The sequence below is a fragment of the Panulirus ornatus genome, chromosome 55, assembly GCF_036320965.1.
Source record: "Panulirus ornatus isolate Po-2019 chromosome 55, ASM3632096v1, whole genome shotgun sequence".
In the NCBI taxonomy this organism is placed as follows: domain Eukaryota; kingdom Metazoa; phylum Arthropoda; class Malacostraca; order Decapoda; family Palinuridae; genus Panulirus; species Panulirus ornatus.
In genome coordinates, this window is record NC_092278.1 from 39,786,058 (window position 1) to 39,810,732 (window position 24,675).

Here is a 24,675-nt window from a genome sequence, read left to right on the forward strand (position 1 = left end):
GCACCATTTGAAATTTTGAGTTGGCAACACTGGTCACCGCTCACCGGTTATCAGTGTATATATACAAGATAATCTGAAAGAATACTACGGTTCTAAGCTGAAAAGAAAGAAAATAATTGATGAACAGCAAAGCAGTGCTGTCATGAAAAGTAAATAGACCAGGAAATCAAAATCAAGGACGGACTAAGATACGAAACTGATAAATGTGAAGCAAAAGAGGAGTGGGGTAACCCATTTCGACAGAGAAGACAATAATGTACTTTGTGAGAGGACTCCAAAAGCATATGCAGAATTATTGTTCGACACGACACTTGTTTCATAACTGCATAAAGAGAAATAAGATACTGGTAAGCAAGTACTTTAAATGTGCTACAACCACTTCGGACAGTCGCCAGTCAAGTTACAACACAGGCCAGTGTTTAAGGGAGCAATCCATGCCAGTTAACACTGACCTAATCAAACTAATTGAACCCTAACCTTACTCTCAGCATCAATGTCACCTTACCTACAGGTTGGGAGACACCTACACAGAGCCATGTCTGAGCTATCATTGCCAAATGTCGGAGATTTTAGGTCGAAGGTGCTGGTGGCTCCCTCTGAAGACAATGTGCACAGGGGGCAATCCACGCCAATGTCCACCTCATCCTAACCAAGGGTTGAAGGTGAGGTTGTGGGTGTTTGATGGTTAGATTAGGGTGGACATTGGCCTGTATTTCCTTTTAAATGGTCCCCTTAACTTCTAGATTCCAAGGAACACTACCGAAAATCCAGTGAAAAACGACTTCTCATTTAAAGCATATCAGTAACATAGTACACATTAAATAATCAACTTGTATTATACTGTATGGTGATAACATGCCTCACTAGGTTCTTTTTACATCAGCACAAACCCCATCGGCTCATGATGTTTCATATAAGTACCCTTGTTTCACATCTGCGTTACTTCTAAAAATGCATATCTAGTTTTATTATATTGATTGTGGTACTATCATATGTGTTTACTAGTTTATGAACATTGCTGATCGTGGGCCATCCTTATTATGACTAACTATTGCTGAGTGATGATGAGACAGCCTAATGGCTTGTTTAATGATGTAACAGCCTAATGGCTTGTTTAATGATGTAACAGCCTAATGGCTTGTTTAATGATGTAACAGCCTGATGGCTTGTTTAATGATGTAACAGCCTGAAGGCTTGTTTTATGATGTAACAGCCTGATGGCTCATGTAATGATTAATGATGTAACAGCCTTAGAGCTTGTTAAATGACATGTTATTTCAGTACATACATAGGGACTAGTTACTGTTCTCACCAGAAGTTGTGTTATTGCACCCTCGATAACTTGAGGCTAATATTACTTGTTAATTGGTTGTTTTACTTTTCTTAAATGATTCGGTTTCATTGTATATGAAGAAAATTCTTTTTTACATTTAATTTTCAGTAGTGTTTTTAGTTTTGGAAGAACCTTATCTTTATACATTGCACTGTAGGGTGCCTGTTTTGTGTGTGACAGTCCTTTAGGATGCCAGTGGCACCTTGGTCTCATTTGGGTTAAGTTGCCCACTGGCCTAGATTGCTTCCTGAACACTTAAGCCTCTATGATGATTTGTCCAGAGTATTTACTGTCTGCTGTGGTACCATTAGCACTTTGACCTCTAAATGAGATACTACAATTACACTAAATTGTTAAGAAACCTGATTCTGGTGATAGACAATGGGTATTTGTCTTATATTGACCTCCACAGCTAAGAATTTTGCTTAAAGTTGCAGTTTCATGTCTGCAGATTTAACTAGAACATAATGCATCCTGTTGTGGTGGTACTGTTTTGTATGGAGACCAGAAAAATGTTGTGGAAGCATATTTCTGATCATTGATTTTTAGGCAGTGGATATTTCATAAAAATTATTGGTAGTATAATAGGGAGATTCATCTGTAAGTGGAATATTAAGACAACCTGCTGTGTTCAGCAGGTTATGCATGGTCCACGGGTTGCTTCAAAGTTGTAAATGCTAGTAAGGGGACCTTAGCTAACCTAACCTGATATAATGTGTAGCCTAACCTAACCTGTGTCATATATACTGAACATAGGGAATCTGGTAGGGAAGCTTCCATGTTAAAGCTGAGTACTGATCTGGAGGCCATTGGGACAACAGTAGGGCAACATGTTTATCATGCTTTACTGTATGTCTTTGTAGCTTGGAAACTGTCTTTCACAGAAAGATGTTCCACGTATTTCTTACAGTTTCATTCATCATCAGGTGAGAGGCTTAATGTCATGAATTAACAAGAGTGAAGCTACTGATTTCGAAGAGGAAATTAATTACACATATATACATAAGTATACGTATGTAAGTAGGAGAGATGGCCAGAGAGCGTTATTGGATTACGTGTTAATTGATGGGCATGCGAAAGAGAGACTTTTGGATGTTAATGTGCTGAGAGGTGCAACTGGAGGGATGTCTGATCATTATCTTGTGGAGGCGAAGGTGAAGATATGTAGAGGGTTTCAGAAAAGAAGAGAGAATGTTGGGGTGAAGAGAGTGGTGAGAGTGAGGAAGTACCAGGAGAGACTGAGTACAGAATGGAAAAAGGTGAGAACAAAGGAGGTAAGGGGAGTTAGGGAGGAATGGGATGTATTTAGGGAAGCAGTGATGGCTTGAGCAAAAGATGCTTGTGGCATGAGACGCATGGGAGGTGTGCAGATTAGATAGGGTAGTGAGTGGTGGGATGAAGTAAGATTATTAGTGAAAGAGAAGAGAGAGGCATTTGGACGATTTCTGCAGAGAAAAAATGCAAATGAGTGGGAGATGTATAAAAGAAAGAGGCAGGAGGTCAAGAGAAAGGTGCAAGAGGTGAAAAAGAGGGCAAATGAGAGTTGGGGTGAGAGAGTATCATTAAATTTTAGGGAGAATAAAAGTTTTTTTTTTTTTTTTTTTTTTTTAGAGTGAGTGCTCAAATTACAGAGGTATAAGTTTGTTGAGTATTCCTGGTAAATTATATGGGAGGATATTGATTGAGAGGGTGAAGGCATGTACAGAGCATCAGATTGGGGAAGAGCAGTGTGGTTTCAGAAGTGGTAGAGGATGTGTGGATCAGGTGTTTGCTTTGTAGAATGTATGTGAGAAATACTTAGAAAAGCAAATGGATTTGTATGTAGCATTTATGGATCTGGAGAAGGCATATGATAGAGTTGATAGAGATGCTCTGTGGAAGGTATTAAGAATATATGGTGTGGGAGGCAAGTTGTTAGAAGCAGTGAAAAGTTTTTATCGAGGATGTAAGGCATGTGTACGTGTAGGAAGAGAGGAAAGTGATTGGTTCTCAGTGAATGTAGGTTTGCGGCAGGGGTGTGTGATGTCTCCATGGTTGTTTAATTTGTTTATGGATGGGGTTGTGAGGGAGGTGAATGCAAGAGTTTTGGAAAGAGGGGCAAGTATGAAGTCTGTTGGGGATGAGAGAGCTTGGGAAGTGAGTCAGTTGTTGTTCGCTGATGATACAGCGCTGGTGGCTGATTCATTTGAGAAACTGCAGAAGCTGGTGACTGAGTTTGGTAAAGTGTGTGAAAGAAGAAAGTTAAGAGTAAATGTGAATAAGAGCAAGGTTATTAGGTACAGTAGGGTTGAGGGTCAAGTCAATTGGGAGGTGAGTTTGAATGGAGAAAAACTGGAGGAAGTGAAGTGTTTTAGATATCTGGGAGTGGATCTGGCAGCTGATGGAACCATGGAAGCGGAAGTGGATCATAGGGTGGGGGAGGGGGTGAAGATTCTGGGAGCCTTGAAGAATGTGTGGAAGTCGAGAACATTATCTCGGAAAGCAAAAATGGGTATGTTTGAAGGAATAGTGGTTCCAACAATGTTGTATGGTTGCGAGGCGTGGGCTATGGATAGAGTTGTGCGCAGGAGGATGGATGTGCTGGAAATGAGATGTTTAAGGACAATGTGTGGTGTGAGGTGGTTTGATCGAGTAAGTAACGTAAGGGTAAGAGAGATGTGTGGAAATAAAAAGAGCGTGGCTGAGAGAGCAGAAGAGGGTGTTTTGAAATGGTTTGGGCACATGGAGAGAATGAGTGAGGAAAGATTGACCAAGAGGATATATGTGTCGGAGGTGGAGGGAACGAGAAGAGGGAGACCAAATTGGAGGTGGAAAGATGGAGTGAAAGAGATTTTGTGTGATCGGGGCCTGAACATGCAGGAGGGTGAAAGGAGGGCAAGGAATAGAGTGAATTGGAGCGATGTGGTATACCGGGGTTGACGTGCTGTCAGTGGATTGAATCAAGGCATGTGAAGTGTCTGGGGTAAACCATGGAAAGCTGTGTAGGTATGTATATTTGCGTGTGTGGACGTATGTATATACATGTGTATGGGGGTGGGTTGGGCCATTTCTTTCGTCTGTTTCCTTGCGCTACCTCGCAAACGCGGGAGACAGCAACAAAGCAAAAAAAAAAAAAAAAAAAAGATGTTTTGGAAGGAGGTAAAAAAAGTGCATAAGACAAGGGAGCAAATGGGAACTTCAGTGAAGGGGGCTAATGGGGAGGTGATAACAAGTAGTGGTGATGTGAGAAGGAGATGGAGTGAGTATTTTGAAGGTTTCCCGAATGTGTTTGATGATAAGAGTGGCAGATATAGGGTGTTTTGGTTGAGGTGGTATGCAAAGTGAGAGGGTTAGGGCAAATGATTTGGTAAACAGGGAAGAGGTAGTAAAAGCTTTGCGGAAGATGAAAGCTGGCAAGGCAGTGGGTTTGGATGGTATTGCAGTGGAATTTATTAAAAAAGGGGGTGACTGTATTGTTGACTGGTTGGTAAGGTTATTTAATATGACTCATGATGAGGTGCCTGAGGATTGGCGGAATGCTTGCATAGTGCCATTGTACGAAGGCAAAGGGGATAAGAGTGAGTGCTCAAATTACAGAGGTATAAGTTTGTTTGCTTTGAAGAATGTATGTGAGAAATACTTAGAAAAGCAAATGGATTTGTATGTAGCATTTATGAATCTGGAGAAGGCATATGATAGAGTTGATAGAGATGCTCTGTGGAAGGTATTAAGAATATATGGTGTGGGAGGCAAGTTGTTAGAAGCAGTGAAAAGTTTTTATCGAGGATGTAAGGCATGTGTACGTGTAGGAAGAGAGGAAAGTGATTGGTTCTCAGTGAATGTAGGTTTGTGGCAGGGGTGTGTGATGTCTCCATGGTTGTTTGATTTGTTTATGGATGGGGTTGTTAGGAAGGTGAATGCAAGAGTTTTGGAAAGAGGGGCAAGTATGCAGTCTGTTGTAGATGAGAAAGCTTGGGAAGTGAGTCAGTTGTTGTTCGCTGATGATACAGCGCTGGTGGCTGATTTATATGAGAAACAGCAGAAGCTGGTGACTGAGTTTGGTAAGGTGTGTGAAAGAAGAAAGTTGAGAGTAAATGTGAATAAGAGCAAGGTTATTAGGTACAGTAGGGTTGAGGGTCAAGTGAATTGGGAGGTAAGTTAGAATGGAGAAAAACTGGAGGAAGTGAAGTGTTTTAGATATCTGGGAGTGGATTTGGCAGCAGATGGAACCATGGAAATGGAAGTGAATCATAGGGTGGGGGAGGGGGCGAAAATTCTGGGAGCGTTGAAGAATGTGTGGAAGTCGAGAACATTATCTCGGAAAGCAAAAATGGGTATGTTTGAAGGAATAGTGGTTCCAACAATGTTGTATGGTTGTGAGGCATGGGCTATGGATAGAGTTGTGCAAAGGAGGGTGGATGTGCTGGAAATGAGATGTTTGAGGACAATATGTGGTGTGAGGTGGTTTGATCGAGTAAGTAATGTAAGGGTAAGAGAGATGTGTGGTAATAAAAAGAGTGTGGTTGAGAGAGCAGAAGAGGGTGTTTTGAAATGGTTTGGTCACATGGAGAGAATGAGTGAGGAAAGATTGACTAAGAGGATAAAGGTGTCAGAGGTGGAGGGAACGAGGAGAAGTGGGAGACCAAATTGGAGGTGGAAAGATGGAGTGAAAAAGATTTTGAGTGATCGGGGCCTGAACATGCAGGAGGGTGAAAGGCATGCAAGGAATAGAGTGAATTGGAACGATGTGGTATACTGGGGTCGACGTGCTGTCAATGGATTGAAGCAGGGCATGTGAAGTGTATGGGGTAAACCATGGAAAGTAGTGTGGGGCCTGGATGTGGAAAGGGAGCTGTGGTTTCTGTGCATTATTACATGACAACTAGAGACTGAGTGTGAACGATTGGGGCCTTGTTGTCTTTTCCTAGCGCTACCTCGCACACATGTTATTCCATGTGTGGCGAGGTGGAGATGGGAATGAATAAAGGCAGACAGTATGAATTATGTACATGTGTATATATGTATATGTCTGTGTGTGGATATATATGTATACATTGAGATGTATAGGTATGTATATTTGCATGTGTGGACGTGTATGTATATACATGTGTATGTGGGTGGGTTGGGCCATTCTTTCGTCTGTTTCCTTGCGCTACCTCACTAACGCGGGAGACAGCGACAAAGCAAAATAAATATAAATGAATAAAAAATATACTGCAATAATCTTGTTGAGCTTGGATGTGCTGTTGTTGTACTTGATAATTTTAATTTTGAGCATTTGTGAAGTTTCATTATTGTCTTCTTTGTATGTTTTCATTATTTATGGAATTTCATCATAATAAAAGGACCCATAGAATCTGAGTTATAAGTGAATATCTGTATTGGATGACAGATATTATTTTGTTTTTTGTCATTCCTGCAACAAGACTCTACTGCTGTTATTTTATTACTAAAGTTAACTGTTTTATATTTGTATTAATCTATAATAAAATAGGAAAACTTAGCACCTAATAAATTCTTTAAGTCAAAACTGACTAAGTAACCTTTTATTTTCCACTTGTCCTGCATCAGAGAATTCCACAGAACCCCATGGAGAAGACCAGTTTGTATTGACTGAGGATATTGCCACATGCTCAACAAAACCATCGAAGATGCAGCTCCAAGCAGCCTATGACAGCCTATAACTAGCAAAGTTGCCTATTTTTAATACCTGAATCAGACTGTATTTCTTTTTTATACACACTTATTTGCTTCCCAGTTAGTGATGTAGTGTCAGGAACAGACAGAATAGCAAATATAAAGAGACAGAACTGCAGTTATAAACGAGAGGTAAATCATTTGTTAATTTGGTGGACATTTTGGGCAAGGAGGGTTGCACAGGTTGAGTTAGGTAGGTGAATGTAGCAGTGAATCAGGTTAGCTTAGCATATCTTGTTGAGAATAAAAATGTGAGATTTACCAGCCATTTTACCCTGTATGGTGGCATTTTATTTGATTCTTTTATTTTCTATATTGATTGAGATGGCATGGGCAAAACATACCCTATTCAAGGCCATATCTGGTGAAGAGGAAAAGAATGAAGAAATTAGTCAAGGCTCCTCAAGTGTTTGTAGTCCTGACTTCTAAAGGTCGAGAGGTTTTTGGGAGAGGAAATATGGAAGAAGGAAGAGAATTCCACATTTTCATTGTTTAAGGGAAAAAGGAGAAATTGTGACTATCAATTCTCGTGTGGCCAGTCTCCATATAGCAGCAGCAGCCAAATGTGTAGCATGCCTATGTCTGGCGGCAGGGATACAGGGTTCTGCTGAAAGCCTTATCATCCCAAGATGTTATTATTTCATTGGTTTGGTGAACAGATTGAAGGAATCCCCAAAGACCTATACCATGGAGGAATCCTCTGATTTAGTTGATGTTTTGGACAAATGCCACAAACCATGGGTAGGGTTTTTGGAAAGATCCCAAGTCCTTACATATTAGTGTTAAGGAAATGTGGGTTCCATGGTTCTTCATATCCCTGAATGTCTGGGCTCTGGGGTGCAAAATTTTCTAAGGACAGCACAACTGCAGTTCACTGTCAAAAAAAGCTTTTATAGAGCACTTTTTCAAAAAGAAGTATCATAGTTGACAAGGATGTTTATTCATTCATATATTTAGGGAGAGGCATTCAACTATGTCCTTTCTTTAAGGGTAAATGTACTGTTGGCTCTAATTTCCTTGAAGCAAATGCTTCTTTTTACCAACTTGTGTGTCTGATGTTTGACAAAGGGCAGTTGCTGTGATAGCTATCTGGATCGGTTGGAATCAGATTTATCTCTTTTCTATAAGTAAATCACTTAGAAAGAATTTTCCAAACTATATGATTTTTCAGAGTTGAATGACTTTGGTATCTGCAAGTGGGAGACATTCTTCGTACCAGAAATATTTCCACTATGCATTTCCCCTTGGCTGATTAGGCAAGTGTTCCTTAACCTGACTCAGTCTGGAATCAGTAGCAAAGCATCAAGATACTTGTTTAGTTTTCTAACTTACATGCATGAATTTTCTTAAACACTTTTGCAACCTGAACACAGGGGAACATTTGACAATAAATAGCTTCATAATATTCTTGTATCTACTCAAGACATTGGCAATCAGTTTTGAAAGCTTTTAAACTCAAAAGATGTGGATTCTTCTGATATTTGTAAAGCTCTCTGTAAGAGTTCTTGCATTCCCCTTTCATATCAGGGAAATAAAATGCTCCATTAGGTCCCACTGTGATTAATGTTTGACACCTACCTGGGTTAGCTCTGAAGTTTTTGAGTAACCTTGTTCCCCAAGTGGGGATCGGGTAAGGTCTTGGTGTCATTAAGTTGTCTCATGCTAAGATTTTCCCAACCTGGAATTTTGGCAAGATGAACATGTAAGCTTTGTATTGCCCTTTATTGTTTCTTGGAAAACTAATTTTTTTTTTCAAATTCAGCCTTTTGTTTGCTCAAAAATTCCAGCGAATAGCTTGAAATCTTCAGAAATTAGGAATGGAAACCCATTTTGTTTACCCAGCAGTTTGAAACTTTCACCTGAGGGAACATATATTTAGTTTTGGATGTGAAGACTGGTTTTGTTGGCTCAATTTGGCCTGTAAGAGAAAGCCATAATGTTGAAAGGGTACTTTTCATGGAGGAGTCTTACAGAGGGTTTTAACGTTCCTCTGGATGCTAAGGATCAGTCTTATAGGCATTGGGTTTGTTCTCTTTTGGGCAGAGGATCACTAATGTGCTACAAGAAAAACTATGATTGTGGTCATCTTTTCTTTTGGTTGAATTTTTTTTTTCTCTAATCCTGCACTTCCTTGCTGGTATGCTCTCATAGTGCATGGGAAAACCAACCCCTGGGGAGAAGAATGAGTTTTGAAGAACAAAAAACTCTTTCTCCAGGGCAGTGTCCTACAAGAAAAATTTCAGATTGTTTTCCCAACACTTTCAGAAAACTTCTCTTAATTGACATTAGTCACTTGGGCTGACATCTTTTTTCCAAAGAATTATGAAGTGGTCAACTTGGTGAAGCCTGACAGTGGAATGATTATATCACAAATGTATTGTTCCCACCAACTGAAGAGGTGCACACCTGGAGTGAGCTTAAGTCGCTACTACTAAATAAGTGGTTAGTAAAGGGTGAGAAGCATTTGCCTCTGAGGAATGGGGTTAGAGGCTTTTAAGCCCCAGAGATCAAGGAGATTTTCTAATAGGTCATGAGAGAAACTGTTTTTCATGTTTCAAAACTCAATTCTCATATTAAAATGAAATATTCAAATCAAGGAATAAACCTGTTTTAATACAGTCCTAGAAATGTTACCCATCAGAACATCATACTTTGTCTCAGCTAAGACACTCAAAGGATTTCATTAGTCTTGTGGAAAATTAGAGATTTTTTACCCATGAATGAGGCTTTTCTAACCTTTTATGCAGGTACATACATCTCCTGGTGCTTCTGAAGAATGGGTGTTTCTTTCAGGCAAAAGCAAAAGGAATCTTTCTATGCAATGAAAGAACTCCAAATAATAAAACACCAAAGAAATGGATAAAATATGGAGCAAATAGTGCTTGACTCATCTACACTTGACAGTATACTGTGACATTGTTTCCATGCCACTGCTAACGGGTAACTGAAAGACACAAGTAAATGTTGTACAAGGAGGCCTTAGACATCTTTCACTGCCATCATAGATAAGATGAAATTCAATAGATGGTGTGAAAGCACAGATGCCAGATGTGCTTGAGGTCCCATTTACTGAGCAGATGTAGATCTAAAAGAGGTCTGGCTTAATGGGTCAAGCCACTGTAAGATAGTAAAATTTCACTATGCATCAAGGAGTTGGTACTTCTTTCAAAAACAGGGCTGACTGACAAAGCCAGTGGCTTCTTCCTTTTGTTTTCAAAGGGAATTACTCACTTGATATGATTAGCAAAAGAGTTCTATGGATTTCTTTAAGAAAATTTATCTGATATCTCTGCTCAGATGTGGTCAAGCTCCTGTGCATTACTGAGTATATCACTAGATGATCTAGATCAGAACCAAATTGTAATTTAGGATAGTTTTTCATAGGCACCACTTCCTCCCTATAGGTATGCTCTTTGATGCTCACAAGGCTCAGTGCAGAGGTGAAAAATGTAGATCTTGAAGTGGGAAAAAATTTCTCCTGGAGGTAGAGCCCTTTAAACCTCAGTTATTTTCCCATCCCCTATCTCTTCCTCAAGACAACCTCAGTAGTCTCTACACACACTGGCCTGGGGCACAGACTCTGGGGAATAATGATTGATATGGGTTGGTGGTTTGGAAGTGATGTTTTATGCTCATGATTTGCTGCATTGTCATTGGGTCTCTGTAAGCAAGCATTATCTGTCTGCATGTATATTAGGTGAAAGTAGTGGACACTCCCCATTTAGGAGGTTAAAGCAGTATATTGACCCCTCTGTGAGCAAACACACACTAATGCTCATAGGAATTGATATCTGGTAGATAAATGTTTTTTCGTTCTTCAGAACCTACTTCTTTGTTATTTTCTATGATTTTTTGTAAAAAAAATTCTGTAAACATCACATATATATTAAGCTAATAAAGTTGTGTGACATTCTCTTTAGGAAATCTTCGGTGTGAATCATAGTGGGAGAGTGTCTTTCACGTGGTTTTCTACCAGTGCACAAGAAAAACCAAACTGTAATGTTGGGACAATTGGTCATGTGGACCATGGGAAGACTACTCTCACAGCAGCTATTACAAAGGTTCTTCAGAAGGATGGACTTTCTGCTTTTGTTTCTTATGACCAGATTGATCGGGCACCAGAGGAGAAACTACGAGGAATAACAATCAATACAGCGCATGTATCTTATTCCTCATCTTTCAGGTGAGTTTCCTTGCAGATGACCCAGACATCTTTATATACTTAACATAAAGCTAGATTTATGGAGTACTTACATCATTTTTATTTGTAATTATTGTAAAACATGACTTACAGGCCATTGCTTTTTGTGAATGTGCCATCCTCTTAATTTTAGTCTACATTAGAAGCAAAAAGTGTTTCAGTATGAGGGAACTTCGAGTCTAGACTAGGTATGCTGAGAGTAAAATAGCTCGACCTTTTCCAACTGACGTGTTGAACTGCAGATTAAAATTACCTCAGACACAGTAGTAACATGTAGTAGTATGAAGAACCATCACAAATGACCAGTTACCAGTGTTTACTCACACATGCAACAAAAATTTAACCCTGTTGCTACCACTATATTGCAACAACTTAACCTAAGTTTTTATACACAGAAGGAGTCAGAATTCATTGTCTAGAACACGAGAACCACAGGGGTAGATGGAACATTCATTTCATGTAGCTAAGGCACAGAAAAATCTAAGATCATAGTATATATTAATAATTAAGTAATATAGATCCCTGAAGGTGTTAATGACCTTGTGTGCATGAGTTTACATTGCAAGTGGGGGAAAATCACTATCTGGTCAAGGAGTTTCTTATGTCAGGAGAGTCCACCATTTCCCTACTACCGATTGTGGAAGCTGTAGGAGCCATTACAAAAAAAGAAAAAGTAAATCCCTGAATGATTGACAATTTCCAGTTATCAAAACCCCAACCATACTAGGAGATACGTAAGAAGCTCTTTTAGGGTGGTTGGATATTTAAAACATGGATGCCAGAGAAATTTAGGAATGAATACAATTAAGTGTTTTTTGCATGGATGTGGTATGAATGGAATCATTGGTCTCATTTATGAATCTGATTTATAATTATCTGCAGTGTCAACAATAAAGGTCACCAGCGGACATTTATGAAGCAACTTGATGTGAAAAAGTCTGTCACTGTGATAGTTCATGTTTCTTTTTAGCACATTTTGTATCTTGTGTTGAGAATGTATATGAGAAATTTTAGAGGCTGTACCTGCATGATCCACTGAATGGATGGAAAGGGAAGAGGACTGTATGATGAGAGGAAAAGAAGTATTGTGCATTAGTGACATACCTCTTATCATTGGATGAGCATCATGCTCAGTTGAAAGACTAAGTTTGATGTACTAAAATGTATGAAGACAAATATATTTATAGGTACAAATTCACTCATGCTACTTTTATTTATAATCCCATTTTTATGCCTTCCCATGCTGAACCTCTAATAATTTATCTTCTCTGAACCTATTTACCCTTGTACCTTTTTTTTGGGGGGGTACTTATTCTCGCCATTTTTTGTTTTCAGAAAAGAAACAATCCTATGATTTATTATATTCAGTTTTGTAACTTGTGTATTTGTCAATTACAGACACTATTCCCATACTGACTGCCCAGGGCATGCTGATTATGTGAAGAACATGATTTCTGGTGCATCACAAATGGATGGGGCTATCCTTGTTGTTGCAGCGAATGATGGTCAAATGCCACAAACTCAAGAACATATCATGTTGGCAAAGCAAGTTGGAGTGGAGAAAGTTGTTGTATACATCAACAAAGCTGACCTAGTGGATGAAGATGTACTGGAATTGGTGGAGTTGGAGGTTCGAGAATTGCTTGAAGATCATGGTTTTGATGGTAATAATGCTCCCATTGTGAATGGATCTGCCCTTCTTGCTTTACAAGGAAATCAGGGACCATATGGAGAGAGCAGTATTCACAGACTAATAAAAGTCTTAGATGAATACATACCTGTTCTAACACGAGATCTTACCGCTCCTTTCTTGCTTCCTGTAGACAATTACTTTAGTGTTCCAGGCCGTGGGTCAGTTGTTACTGGAACTCTTAAACAGGGTATTATCAGAAAAGGAAGTGATGCTGAATTGCTCGGATTCAATCGTCGGATCAAGACTGTTGCAAATGATTTACAGGTAAGATGTATGCTGATATTAGTGCACCAAATAAACTGTTTTAAAGGGTTTAGTACTAAAGAGGCTGATTTTTGTGGAAATGAGTAGATGCAGCAAGTGTGTGCTCTTTATTAGACTATTTGAAAGTTTTTTAGAATTCAGTAAATTAAATCATGCCTACTATGCTTTCAGTTCAACTAACTACTTTTTTAGCTTCATTCACATCTTGGTTTACAAAATTACTACCAATTCAAAATTCTGTATTCTCTCTCTTTACTCATTCTTTGTGGCGACTTGGTTAGGTTCATTTATAATGTCATGGATGAGGAAGATACATAAGTTTGTTATGAGGTTAGGATGAACTTGGCCTGAATATTTGTTCTTTTGTCTTGCACACTTTATTTACCTCCTTCCAAAACATCTTTTTATTCTTCCTAAAATTTAATGATGGTGTCTCACCCTAACTCTCATTTGCCCTCTTTTTCACCTCTTGCACCTTTCTCTTGACCTCCTACCGCTTTCTCTATACATCTCCCAGTCATTTGCACTACTTCCCTTCAAAAATTGTCTTAACACCTCTCTCTTCTCTTTCACTCACAATCTTACTTCTTCATCCCACCACTCACTACCCTTTCTAATTTGCCCACCTCCCATCTTTCTCATGCTACAAGCATCTTTTGCACAAGCCATCACTGCTTCCCTAAATACATCCCATTCCACCCTCACTCCCCGTACATCATTTGCTTTCACCTTTTGCCATTTTGCACTCAATCTCTCCTGGTACTTCCTCACACAAGTCTCCTCTCCAAGCTCACTCTCACCACTCTCTTCACCCCAACATTCTCTCTTCTTTTCTGAAGGGTTTTGTCATGAGAATAAAGCATGTGTGTGAGTAGGTAGAGAGGATGGTCAGTCTATTCAGGTGAAGGTGGGTCCGTGGCATGGGTGTGTAATATCACCATGCCTATTCAGTTTGTTTGTGGATGTGGTGATGAGGGAAGTGAATGTAAGGGCTTTTGGGTGAGAGGAAGGTTTACAGTTTGTCAGGAATGTCAGAGCCTTGGAAATGCGTCAGTAATTGTTTGCTGAAGGTGGCATTGGTGACAGACTTGAGTAAGAAACAGCAAAAGTTAGTGCCTGAGTTCTGGAAAGTGTTTAAACAAGAAAAAGTTGAGTGTGTATGTGAATGAAAGCAAGATTATTAGGTCTAACAATAGAGAGAGACAGGTCTGTTGGCTGTGTTAGCTTGAATGGAGAAAACGTAGAGGAAATGGGGTATTTTAGATACCTAGAAATGTACATGGTAGCAAATGGAACTGCAGGAGCTGAAGTGGCATTTGGTGGATTAGGGTGTGAAGGTCATGGGAGCCTTAAGATATGTGTGGAAAGAGAGGTCTCTATCTGGGAGGGTGTACATGGACAAATTTGAAGATATAGTTGTTCCAATGGTGTCGTATGGTTGCAAGGCCTGGGTTTTAGATGAGAATAGGGGGCTGTGGTTTTAATGCATTACACATGACATCTAGAGAATGGATGAGTGAATAAGGCCATTTTCTCTCTTCCTGGCACTACCTTGTAACACAGGAAGCTACAAACAAATAGGAATTTTCATGTTAGAAAGAATATATTTTAGGAATAAGGATTATCCTTATAATTTGAAGTGTTTGTGTGCTTATCATGTATATTTTGATTATTTCATACCAAAATACCATTCAGTAGTATGTTAGGTTACCACTTTTTAGGTTAAATTAGGGATACTTGGGTACTTAAGGGGTTTGGGACTTGTCACAAAAACTTATGGTTTTAACCAGGTCTGTGGGTCTCCATCATTCTCGTACCTTTATATTTGGAATGTTAATCTATTGAATACTGTCAGCATTCCTTGTGATATGGCAACATTTGTTGAATCACATGATTCAGGAGTGACCTAGATAACCATAGTGCTCCTCTCTCTCCCTTCCATTAACCTCACTCCACCCCGTACCACTCCAGCAGCATTTAAAACCCTCATCACCATGTTTTAGTACAGTAATCTTTTGATTGTTTTCATTAAATATCACAAAAATTACATAATATCAGAGTTACATTATGAAACTTTTGGTCTGGAATGTAATCACCCCTCTAAAAATATGGATTTCAATGGTTCAACTTAAGACAGACTCAAGCTGCCACAGTGTCAAGGAACATATCCCCATCATAAATTTTGTCAAATCTGTTAGCTCATTGAGATCACCTGAGACTTTTTGAGGGAACATCTCTTTTGGTCCTCAAGAAAGCCTGAAAACCCTTTCACTAAGGAACATCTCATTTCATATTAAGATGAGTTCTGTTGGCTCAACCTGGCTTGTATCTTAAGAGTCCATGATATCAAATAGGTGGCTTTCACTCAGGTCTTTCTTTTGAGCTTTTCCATGGAGGAGATTAACCAAAAGGCTTTGGCATTAAATAACACCTTTGTTGACCAGTAACTTATCTTGGACATTAAGAATCACCTTTGCATGGTGTTTGCCCCTTGATCAAAGACAGTGTTTCCTGTTGGATAAACAAAATTTCTCCAAGTTCCTTTTCTACTTTATGTTTATATTCTCTCTCAGCATGTGGCACATACTGTCCCTGGAAAGAAAGTTGGGTTTTGAAAAATGAAAAACTGTTTCTCTTCCGGGAGGTGTCCTGTGGGCAATTTCCTGGATTGCTGTTTCCTGACCAAACCTACCTTCTCTTTCAAAAATCTTAACTATGGTACCCACCTTCAGTGCGATATCCATCTTCCAGAAACTGTGAGGTGACCAGCATGATGGCAGAATGATAATATCATCTCTGGGTGAAGGTTGCTGATTGGCAGGGGGATCCCAGACTAAGCTGAAGGCCAAAAATACTGAAAATTGGTTAGCAGAGGATGAGAGTTGTTAACCTCACCAGAAGGTATGGGGTTAAAGGTTTTTAACCCCAAAGAATCTTAGATAATCTCTTACAGCTCATGGACATTGCTCAGGAGAGAATTAGCTTTTCATCTTCAAAACTCACCTTTCTCTCAGGCTGCTTCTTTTACTAGGTTTTCAAGAAGTCTGTACCAAAAGTAGAGGCTGGACAAAACATTGGTGTCTTACTTCGAGGTGTTCATATGGACATTCTCAGTAGAGGAATGACTTTGTGTGCTGTTGGCTCCCAAAAATTCAACAACAGGTATGTGGAAGAATTACTTATAATGCAAGTGGAAATATCTACTTGGTAGAAGTAAAATGCTACTTTTTGAAAAGGGAAATCCTATTTAAAGATCAATTTGCATGATTAAAAACTGGAAGTCTGAAATGAGCTTATATATTTTGGAATTAAGTTTGGTGAGGATGATAGTGAAAAGGTTGAAATTGAAAATAGCATCATGCAAGGGAATGTATTGAAATCTCTGTTGAATGAAGAAAAATTGAGTGGTATACTGCATAAGTAGCTTGTACCATTGTTTATGTATGGATGTGAAACCCAGGAGTATAAATAGGTCAGGATAGGCAAGAAATAAAGAGCAATAGAGATTGGTAATTTACATAATATAGTAGGAATTAGAAGGATGGATAGGTTATGTTGTGTGAAAAAGTCATTAGAAAAGTGTATTAATGAAAGTCACTTAGGTCATGACATTAAGATGTAAAATGCATGGCAAACATGAGGCTGGTCTAGGTGTATGGTAGGATAGCAGAGGGTGCAAGGAGGAGAGTAAGACAGTGCAGAAGATGGATAGATGTAATGAGAAATTTGATTAAGGCCTGTGATATTTCAGATGTTGGAGGAATAACTGGGGACTGAATACAATGAAAGCATATTGTGCATGAAAGTTGTTAGAATGGAGGCCTTGATCTCCACTGACAAAAAAATGAAAAGGTGTAAAGTGCTTTTATAAGTGTGACAGTTCATGGTTCACTTTAAGCATAGTGGACATGGGTTATAATGTTAGAAAAATGGGAGGGGAGTGACATTGCACATGCCGTGCACCTGATCCAAATCACTTTGTTGGGAATGGAGTGACAGTAACAGATAGATAGATAGAAACATTGTTGTGTGCATATCAAAGGTCTCCTCTGAAATAAATTTAGAAGAAATAGTGTTTTTGCATAGTTAGCAAGATGTGTGGTAGAATAGTGATTTATGTTAAGTGATTGGGAAACCCTCGTTGGTGAAGAGTGAGGCGTGTTTAACAATGAAAGTATGTGAGAAGACAATATTTTTGCATTCAAAATAAGTTTTAGTTAAATAAATAAATAACAAAAAATAAATAAAAAATAGGTGTATGCAACATTTGTGGATTTGAAAAGGCACATAACAGAAATAGGACAACACCTTAAGTTTTGACCCTATGTGTTGTGTATGGAAGAAAGCTGTTGAGAGCTTTTATAAAGGAGGCAGTGCATTTATGAGAGTAAATAATAGCAAGAATAAGTGACTTGAAGTAAATTCCCAGTAAGAAATATGCTTCCTTTTTTGTATGATGTCACCATGGTATTAACCCTCAAATGGTAGCCATCAAGTGAATGCTCTTAGAGGAAGTGGAAGCCACTCTGGACTATAAATACTCAACGCACAGGATCTTTATGATGATGCATTGTAATGTTTCTTCATTATTAAACTTATGGTTTTGGAGTGAAAAGTACACCTGTAATGAGTTTCACTGGTGTTATTGACAAAGGTTTTTAATGTTTTAAGGTTTGAAGCTGCTCTGTACCTCTTGAGCCATGCAGAAGGAGGTAGATTTCGTCCGTTAATTACCCCATACATGCAGCAACTTTTTAGTCATACATGGAATGTTACTTGTCGTTTAGATCTCCTTGACGGTGTGGATATGGTAATGCCAGGTATGTTGTTGGGTAGCTATGTTTTATGTGATTTGCTCTAAAGTGTTTAAAAGTATTAAAGTGTTTGATAACTACTGATTTGTATTCTGCATGAATTTAGACTTTTAAAATTCAAGTCTTCGGTTAGATTCTTCTGGATGTCATGATAATTGCTATTATGCAGGTTTCTTTGTATGGTAACCTCTCTTACACTGGCTCTTCATATAAGACTAGGCATACTGGCTCTTCATAGAGTACTGTGTATATCCATATTATTATTTCTGGTCATCTCACCACCTCAGCAGGACTGCCAAGAAACCATTTGACACCCTACTGCATGAGGAAAGATTGAGAAGCTCAATCATCAGACTGGAAAAAGGGGGAAACTCCTTGGGGTAGCTTTGTGCTTCAAGGCCAATCTTAGGGCACAGAATAATAAATAAGTTATTACATGACAGCTAGAGACTGAGTGTGAATGAATGGGGCCTTTGTTGTCTTTTGCTAGCGCTACCTTACACACATGAGGGGGGAGGGGGTTGTTATTTCATGTGTGGCGAGATGGCAATGGGAATGAATAAAGGCAGACAGTATGAAATATATGTATATGTCTGTGTGTGTATATATATGTATACATTGAGATTTATAGGTATGTATATTTGCGTGTGTGGACGTGTATGTATATACATGTGTATGTGGGTGGGTTGGGCCATTCTTTTGTCTGTTTCCTTGTGCTACCTCGCTAATGCGGGAGACAGCGACAAAGCAAAATAATAATAATAATAAAGGTATCAAAAATTGGTTGTGCATCGAGATCACTCATGCAGTTTCTAAATTGGCGAGTCACAGTAAGATACAACAACACAGTCATAGATCCCACCAGGCTTGGCTAGAAGTAGCCACTGGCTACTATGTAACTAGTCTGACAGGCAGATAAAAATATCATGGAAACTCAAAACTCTGTGGTAAAATGGTATCCATTATCTTGAGCTTGGATACTTGAAACCACAATAAAATTTAAAGCAGGGGGCAGTGTGTTCTTGGTGGGTTGGATCAGGGCATGTGAAGTGGTAAGCGTAAGATATAGAAAGGTTTGTGGAGGCTGGTTGTGGTTACGAAGCTCTGCTTCTGGTGCGTTACTCATGACAGTTAGAGTGGATGCGTCTGAATGAGGCAATTTCTTCTTATGTGGTACTCACTCACTAATTTGAGAAACAGCAAACAAGTGGGATAGGGGAGAAATAATACCTCCCACGTATTCCTCGCAGGTCATAGAAGACAACTAAAGGGGGTGGGAGCAGGGGGCTGGAAACCCTCCCCTCCTTGTATTTGTTTCTAGAAGTGGAAGCCAGAGAAGTGGGAGACCAAATTGGAGGTAGAAAAATAGAGTGAAAAAGATTTTGAGCGATTGGGGGCCTGAACATACAGGAGGGTGAGAGGGATGCAAGGAATAGAGTGAATTGGAATGATGTGGTATACTGGGGTCGAAGTGCTGCCAGTAGACTGAACCAGGACATTTGAAATGTCTGGGGTAAAAAAAGGAAAGGTCTGTGGGGCCTGGATGTGAATAGGAAGCTGTGGTTTCTGTTCATTACACATGACAGCTAGAGACTGAGTGTGAACGAATGTGGCCTTTTTGTCCGTTTTCCTGGCACTGCCTTGCTGAAGCAGGGGTAGCGATGCTGTTTCCTCTCATAAGTGTTATAACCAGACAGAGCAGACAGTGCTTGGTCTATAAAGATTGGTGATGGACAGCAGGAATCAAGTGTGATGTTGGGATTTAAATAACTAAGTATTGGCACTTGATGGGGTGGATTGCCTCCACAAAACATGTTGTGCCACATGTATAGAAAAATTATGTTAAATAAAACCATATGAACTCCTACTGAAGTGTGATTTCACTACTCCTGAAGCATTTGTGAAAGTATGTGATAGAGTGTAAAAAAAGTATATTCTAGATTGATGTGGGTAAAACAAAATGGATGGAGAGAGAGAGGGGTGATTATTGGTGCCTATGCACCTGGTCATGAGAGGCAAATGTTTTGGAAGATGCTGAGTGAGTGTGTTAGCAGCTTTGATGCACAAGACTGGGTTATAATAGTGATGGGTGATTTGAATGCAAAAGTGAGTAATGTGGCAGTTGAAGGTATAATTAGTGTCATGGGGTGTTCAATGTTGTAAATGGAAATGGTGAAGAACTTGTGGATCTAAGTGCTGAAAAGGCTTGGCAATTGGGAATACCTGGTTTAAAAAGAGATATACATAAGTATACGTATATGAGTAGGTGAATGATCAAAGGGTGTTATTGGATTGCGTGTTAATTGATAATAGTATAAAAGAGAGACTTGTGGATGTTCATGTGCTAAGAGGGGCAGCTGGAGGGATGTTTGATCACTATATGTGGAGGCAAAGGTGAAGATTTGTAGAGGTTTTCAGAAAAGAAGAATGTTGTGGAGAAGAGAGTGAGCTTAGAAAGGAGACTTGTGTGTGGAAGTACCAGGTGAGATTGAGTGTAGAATGGCGAAAGTTGAGAGCAAATGACAGGGAGTGTGGGAGGAATGGGATGTATTTAGGGAAGCAGTAATGGCTTGCGCAAAAGATACATGTGGTATGAGAAAGGTGGGAGGTGGGCAGATTAAAAAGGGTAGTGAATGGTTGGATGAACAAGTAAGATTGTTAGTGAAAGAGAAGAGAGAGGCGTTTGGATGATTCTTGCAGGAAAGTAGTGCAAATGACTGGGAGATGTATAAAAGAAAGAAGCAGGAGGTCAAGAGAAAGGCGCAAGAAGTGAAAAAGACGGCAAATGAGAGTTGGGGTGAGAGAGTATCATTAAATTTTAGGGAGAATAAAAAGATTTTTATGGAAGGAGGTAAATAACACGAATAAGACAAGAGAACAAATTGAACCATCGGTGAAGGGGGCAAATGGGGAGGTAATAACAAGTAGTGATGAAATGAGGAGGAGATGGAGTGAGAATTTTGAAGGTTTGTTAAATGTGTTTGATGACAGTGGCAGATATAGGGTGTTTTGGTCAGGGAGGAGTGTGAAGTGAGAGGGTCAGGGAGAATGGTTTGGTAAACAGAGAAGAGGAAGTGAAAGTTTTGCGGAAGATGAAAGCCGGAAAAGTGGTGGGTTTGGATAGCATTGCAGTGGAATTTATTAAAAAAGCAGGTGACTGCGTTGTTGATTGGTTGGTAAGGATATTCAGTGTATGTATGAATCATCGTGAAGTGCCTGAGGACTGGGGGAATGCAGGCATAGTGCCATTGTGCAAAGTTAAAGGGGATAAAGGTGAGTGTTCAAATTACAGAGGCATAAGTTTGTAGAGTGTTCCTGGGAAATTAGATGGGAGGGAATTGATTGAGAAGGTAAAGGCATGTACAGAGCAAAAGACTGGGGAGGAGCAGTGAGGTTTCAGAACCACCTCACACCAAATATTGGCTACAAACATTTCATTTTCAATGCACCTCCTCCACACAACCCTATCTGTAGCCCATGCCTCGCAACCATATAGCATTGTTGGAACCACTATTCCTTCCAACATACCCATTTTTGCTCTCTGAGATAACGTTCTCGCCTCCCACACATTCTTCAATGCTCCCAGAACTTTCGCCCCCTCCCCCACCCTGTGACTCACTTTTGGTTCCATGTTCCATCCACTGCTGAATCCACTTCCGGGTATCTAAAATACTTCACTTCCTCCAGTTTTTTTCCATTCAACCTTACCTCCCAATTAACTTGTACCCTAACCCTATTGAACCTAATAACCTTGCTCTTGTCCAATTTACTCTCAACTTTGACACACTTTACCAGACTCAGTCACCAACTTCTGCAGTTTCTCACCTGAATCAGCCACCAGCACTGTATCATCAGTGAACAGCAACTGATTCACTTCCCAAGCCCTCTCATCCACAACAGACTGCATACATGCCCCTCTCCAAAACTCTTGCATCCCTGGGGACAGGGGAGAAAGAATACTTCCTATGCATTCCCTGCATGTCGTAGAAGACAACTAAAAGGGGAGGGAGCTGAGGGCTGGACATATGTGTCAGAGGTGGAGGGAACAAGGAGAAGCAGGAGACCAAACTGGAGGTGGAAAGATGGAGTGAAAAAGGTTTTGAGTAATTTGGGGCTGAACATGCAGGATGGTGAGAAGTGTGCAAGGAACAGAGTGAATTAGAATGATCTGGTATACCAGGGTTGACCTGCTGTCAGTGGACTGAACCAGAGCAAGTGAAAAGTCTAGAGTAAACAATATGGAAAGGTTTGCAGGGCCTGGAAGTGGATAGGGAGCTGTGGTTTCAGTGCATTACACATTTAAGTCCACCAGATACTGTATTACCTGTCGTATCACACTTCAGTTTCGACTTCTGCTCTGCTTAGAGATTGAGTCTTCCTCTAGTGTTCTGTTCACAAGGAATCCTCATGGACTCCAAGGATGTCCATGTATTATGTTTGTCATCTTATCCCACATAATCTTTTTATTTTTTAACACTATCTAGTAAGAATATATGGTGTGGGAGGAAAGTTGTTAGAAGCAGTGAAAAGTTTTTATCGAGGATGTAAGGCATGTGTACGTGTAGGAAGAGAGGAAAGTGATTGGTTCTCAGTGAATGTAGGTTTGCGGCAGGGGTGTGTGATGTCTCCATGGTTGTTTAATTTGTTTATGGATGGGGTTGTTAGGGAGGTAAATGCAAGAGTTTTGGAAAGAGGGGCAAGTATGAAGTCTGTTGGGGATGAGAGAGCTTGGGAAGTGAGTCAGTTGTTGTTCGCTGATGATACAGCGCTGGTGGCTGATTCATGTGAGAAACTGCAGAAGCTGGTGACTGAGTTTGGTAAAGTGTGTGGAAGAAGAAAGTTAAGAGTAAATGTGAATAAGAGCAAGGTACAGTAGGGTTGAGGGTCAAGTCAATTGGGAGGTGAGTTTGAATGGAGAAAAACTGGAGGAAGTGAAGTGTTTTAGATATCTGGGAGTGGATCTGGCAGCGGATGGAACCATGGAAGCGGAAGTGGATCATAGGGTGGGGGAGGGGGCGAAAATTCTGGGGGCCTTGAAGAATGTGTGGAAGTCGAGAACATTATCTCGGAAAGCAAAAATGGGTATGTTTGAAGGAATAGTGGTTCCAACAAGGTTGTATGGTTGCGAGGCGTGGGCTATGGATAGAGTTGTGCGCAGGAGGATGGATGTGCTGGAAATGAGATGTTTGAGGACAATGTGTGGTGTGAGGTGGTTTGATCGAGTGAGTAACGTAAGGGTAAGAGAGAGGTGTGGAAATAAAAAGAGCGTGGTTGAGAGAGCAGAAGAGGGTGTTTTGAAGTGGTTTGGGCACATGGAGAGAATGAGTGAGGAAAGATTGACCAAGAGGATATATGTGTCGGAGGTGGAGGGAACGAGGAGAAGAGGGAGACCAAATTGGAGGTGGAAAGATGGAGTGAAAAAGATTTTGTGTGATCGGGGCCTGAACATGCAGGAGGGTGAAAGGAGGGCAAGGAATAGAGTGAATTGGAGCGATGTGGTATACCGGGGTTGACGTGCTGTCAGTGGATTGAATCAAGGTATGTGAAGCGTCTGGGGTAAACCATGGAAAGCTGTGTAGGTATGTATATTTTGCGTGTGTGGACGTATGTATATATATGTGTATGGGGGGGGGGGGCATTTCTTTCGTCTGTTTGCTTGCGCTACCTCGCAAACGCGGGAGACAGCGACAAAGTATAATAATAATAATAAAAAAAAAAATATCTAGTAGGATGGGGCCCATGTGGTTGTGCAGTTGGGTGGGGCCTGATCTGATGTGTAGTAGGGTTCTGGCCCAGATTGGGTGTGTATGCTTTGACCTTCACCCTTGATTTTTTCTTAGTAACAGCTTTGTAGATATATCTGTGTGCTAATGAGAGCTGAGGTTACACACAAACCTTAGAAAAAGGAGCAGTTGGTTCCTTCAAATGTAGGCAGAAAATTTATACCATAATGCCAAGTGGTTAGGACTACTTATCTACTGATGAGCAACGTGCCATATATGGGTACTACTAAAATGGTTAAAGTTAGCCTGAGGTGTTAGACTGTGCCAAATCACAAAATAAAAAGGTGACTAAAAGGGTTGGGAGCAGGGGGCCAGAAGTCCTCCCCTCCAGTTTTTACTTTTCCAAAAGAGGGAACAGAGAAGGGGGCCAAGTGAGGATTTTCCCTCTAAGGCTCAGTCCTCTGTTCTTGATGCTACCTCGCCCATGCAGGAAATGGTGAATAAAAATGACAAAGTGATAATTCCATGAGAAATCAGAAGTGTGTTTTACTAAGTTTTTAATGATTCCAAGTCATACTCAAGCACTTCTTAAAATAAAAAAATCTAAGTCTAATTTATGCTAAAATTATCTGAAAAGTGAGTTAGAATATTACCTTTTGCACTGTCCTCATTATATTTGATATTTTCTCTTCCATTCAGGTGACCATTGCACAGTGCAGCTGACATTGCAAGAGAGCATGATGATGACACTTAACCAGACATTTACCATTAGAGAAAACAATAATACAGTTGCAACAGGCATTATCACAAAGATCTTGGCAAGTGTAGAAATTCCACAGAAAAAATTAAATAAAATTGATTTCAATATAACAAAATAATTAGTCCAAAATATTGCCTTCAGAGTTTTATAAATAAAAGACAGTGAAGACTATCTTTTGTATTTAATACCCTTTACACAAAATCCTAGGATA

At 39.8% G+C, this 24,675-nt stretch overlaps 1 protein-coding gene across 3 annotated transcripts; it reads left to right on the forward strand.

Moving 5' to 3' along the window:
• The first annotated feature begins 28 nt into the window (after positions 1–28).
• mEFTu2 (mitochondrial translation elongation factor Tu 2) lies at positions 29–24,635 on the forward strand. 3 transcript variants are annotated; one of them, XM_071693540.1, is made up of 6 exons: positions 29–347; positions 10,930–11,192; positions 12,609–13,167; positions 16,199–16,329; positions 17,839–17,987; positions 24,404–24,635. In XM_071693540.1, the coding sequence occupies exons 1-6, from the start codon at positions 255–257 to the stop codon at positions 24,580–24,582; spliced, it is 1,374 nt and encodes a 457-aa protein (XP_071549641.1). In that variant the 5' UTR covers positions 29–254; the 3' UTR covers positions 24,583–24,635. The 3 variants fall into 3 exon arrangements, with proteins under 3 accessions (XP_071549641.1, XP_071549642.1, XP_071549640.1); XM_071693541.1 differs by lacking the exons at positions 29–347; positions 24,404–24,635 and adding exons at positions 458–662; positions 18,269–18,457; XM_071693539.1 differs by lacking the exon at positions 29–347 and adding an exon at positions 462–662.
• Positions 24,636–24,675: the final 40 nt, after the last annotated feature.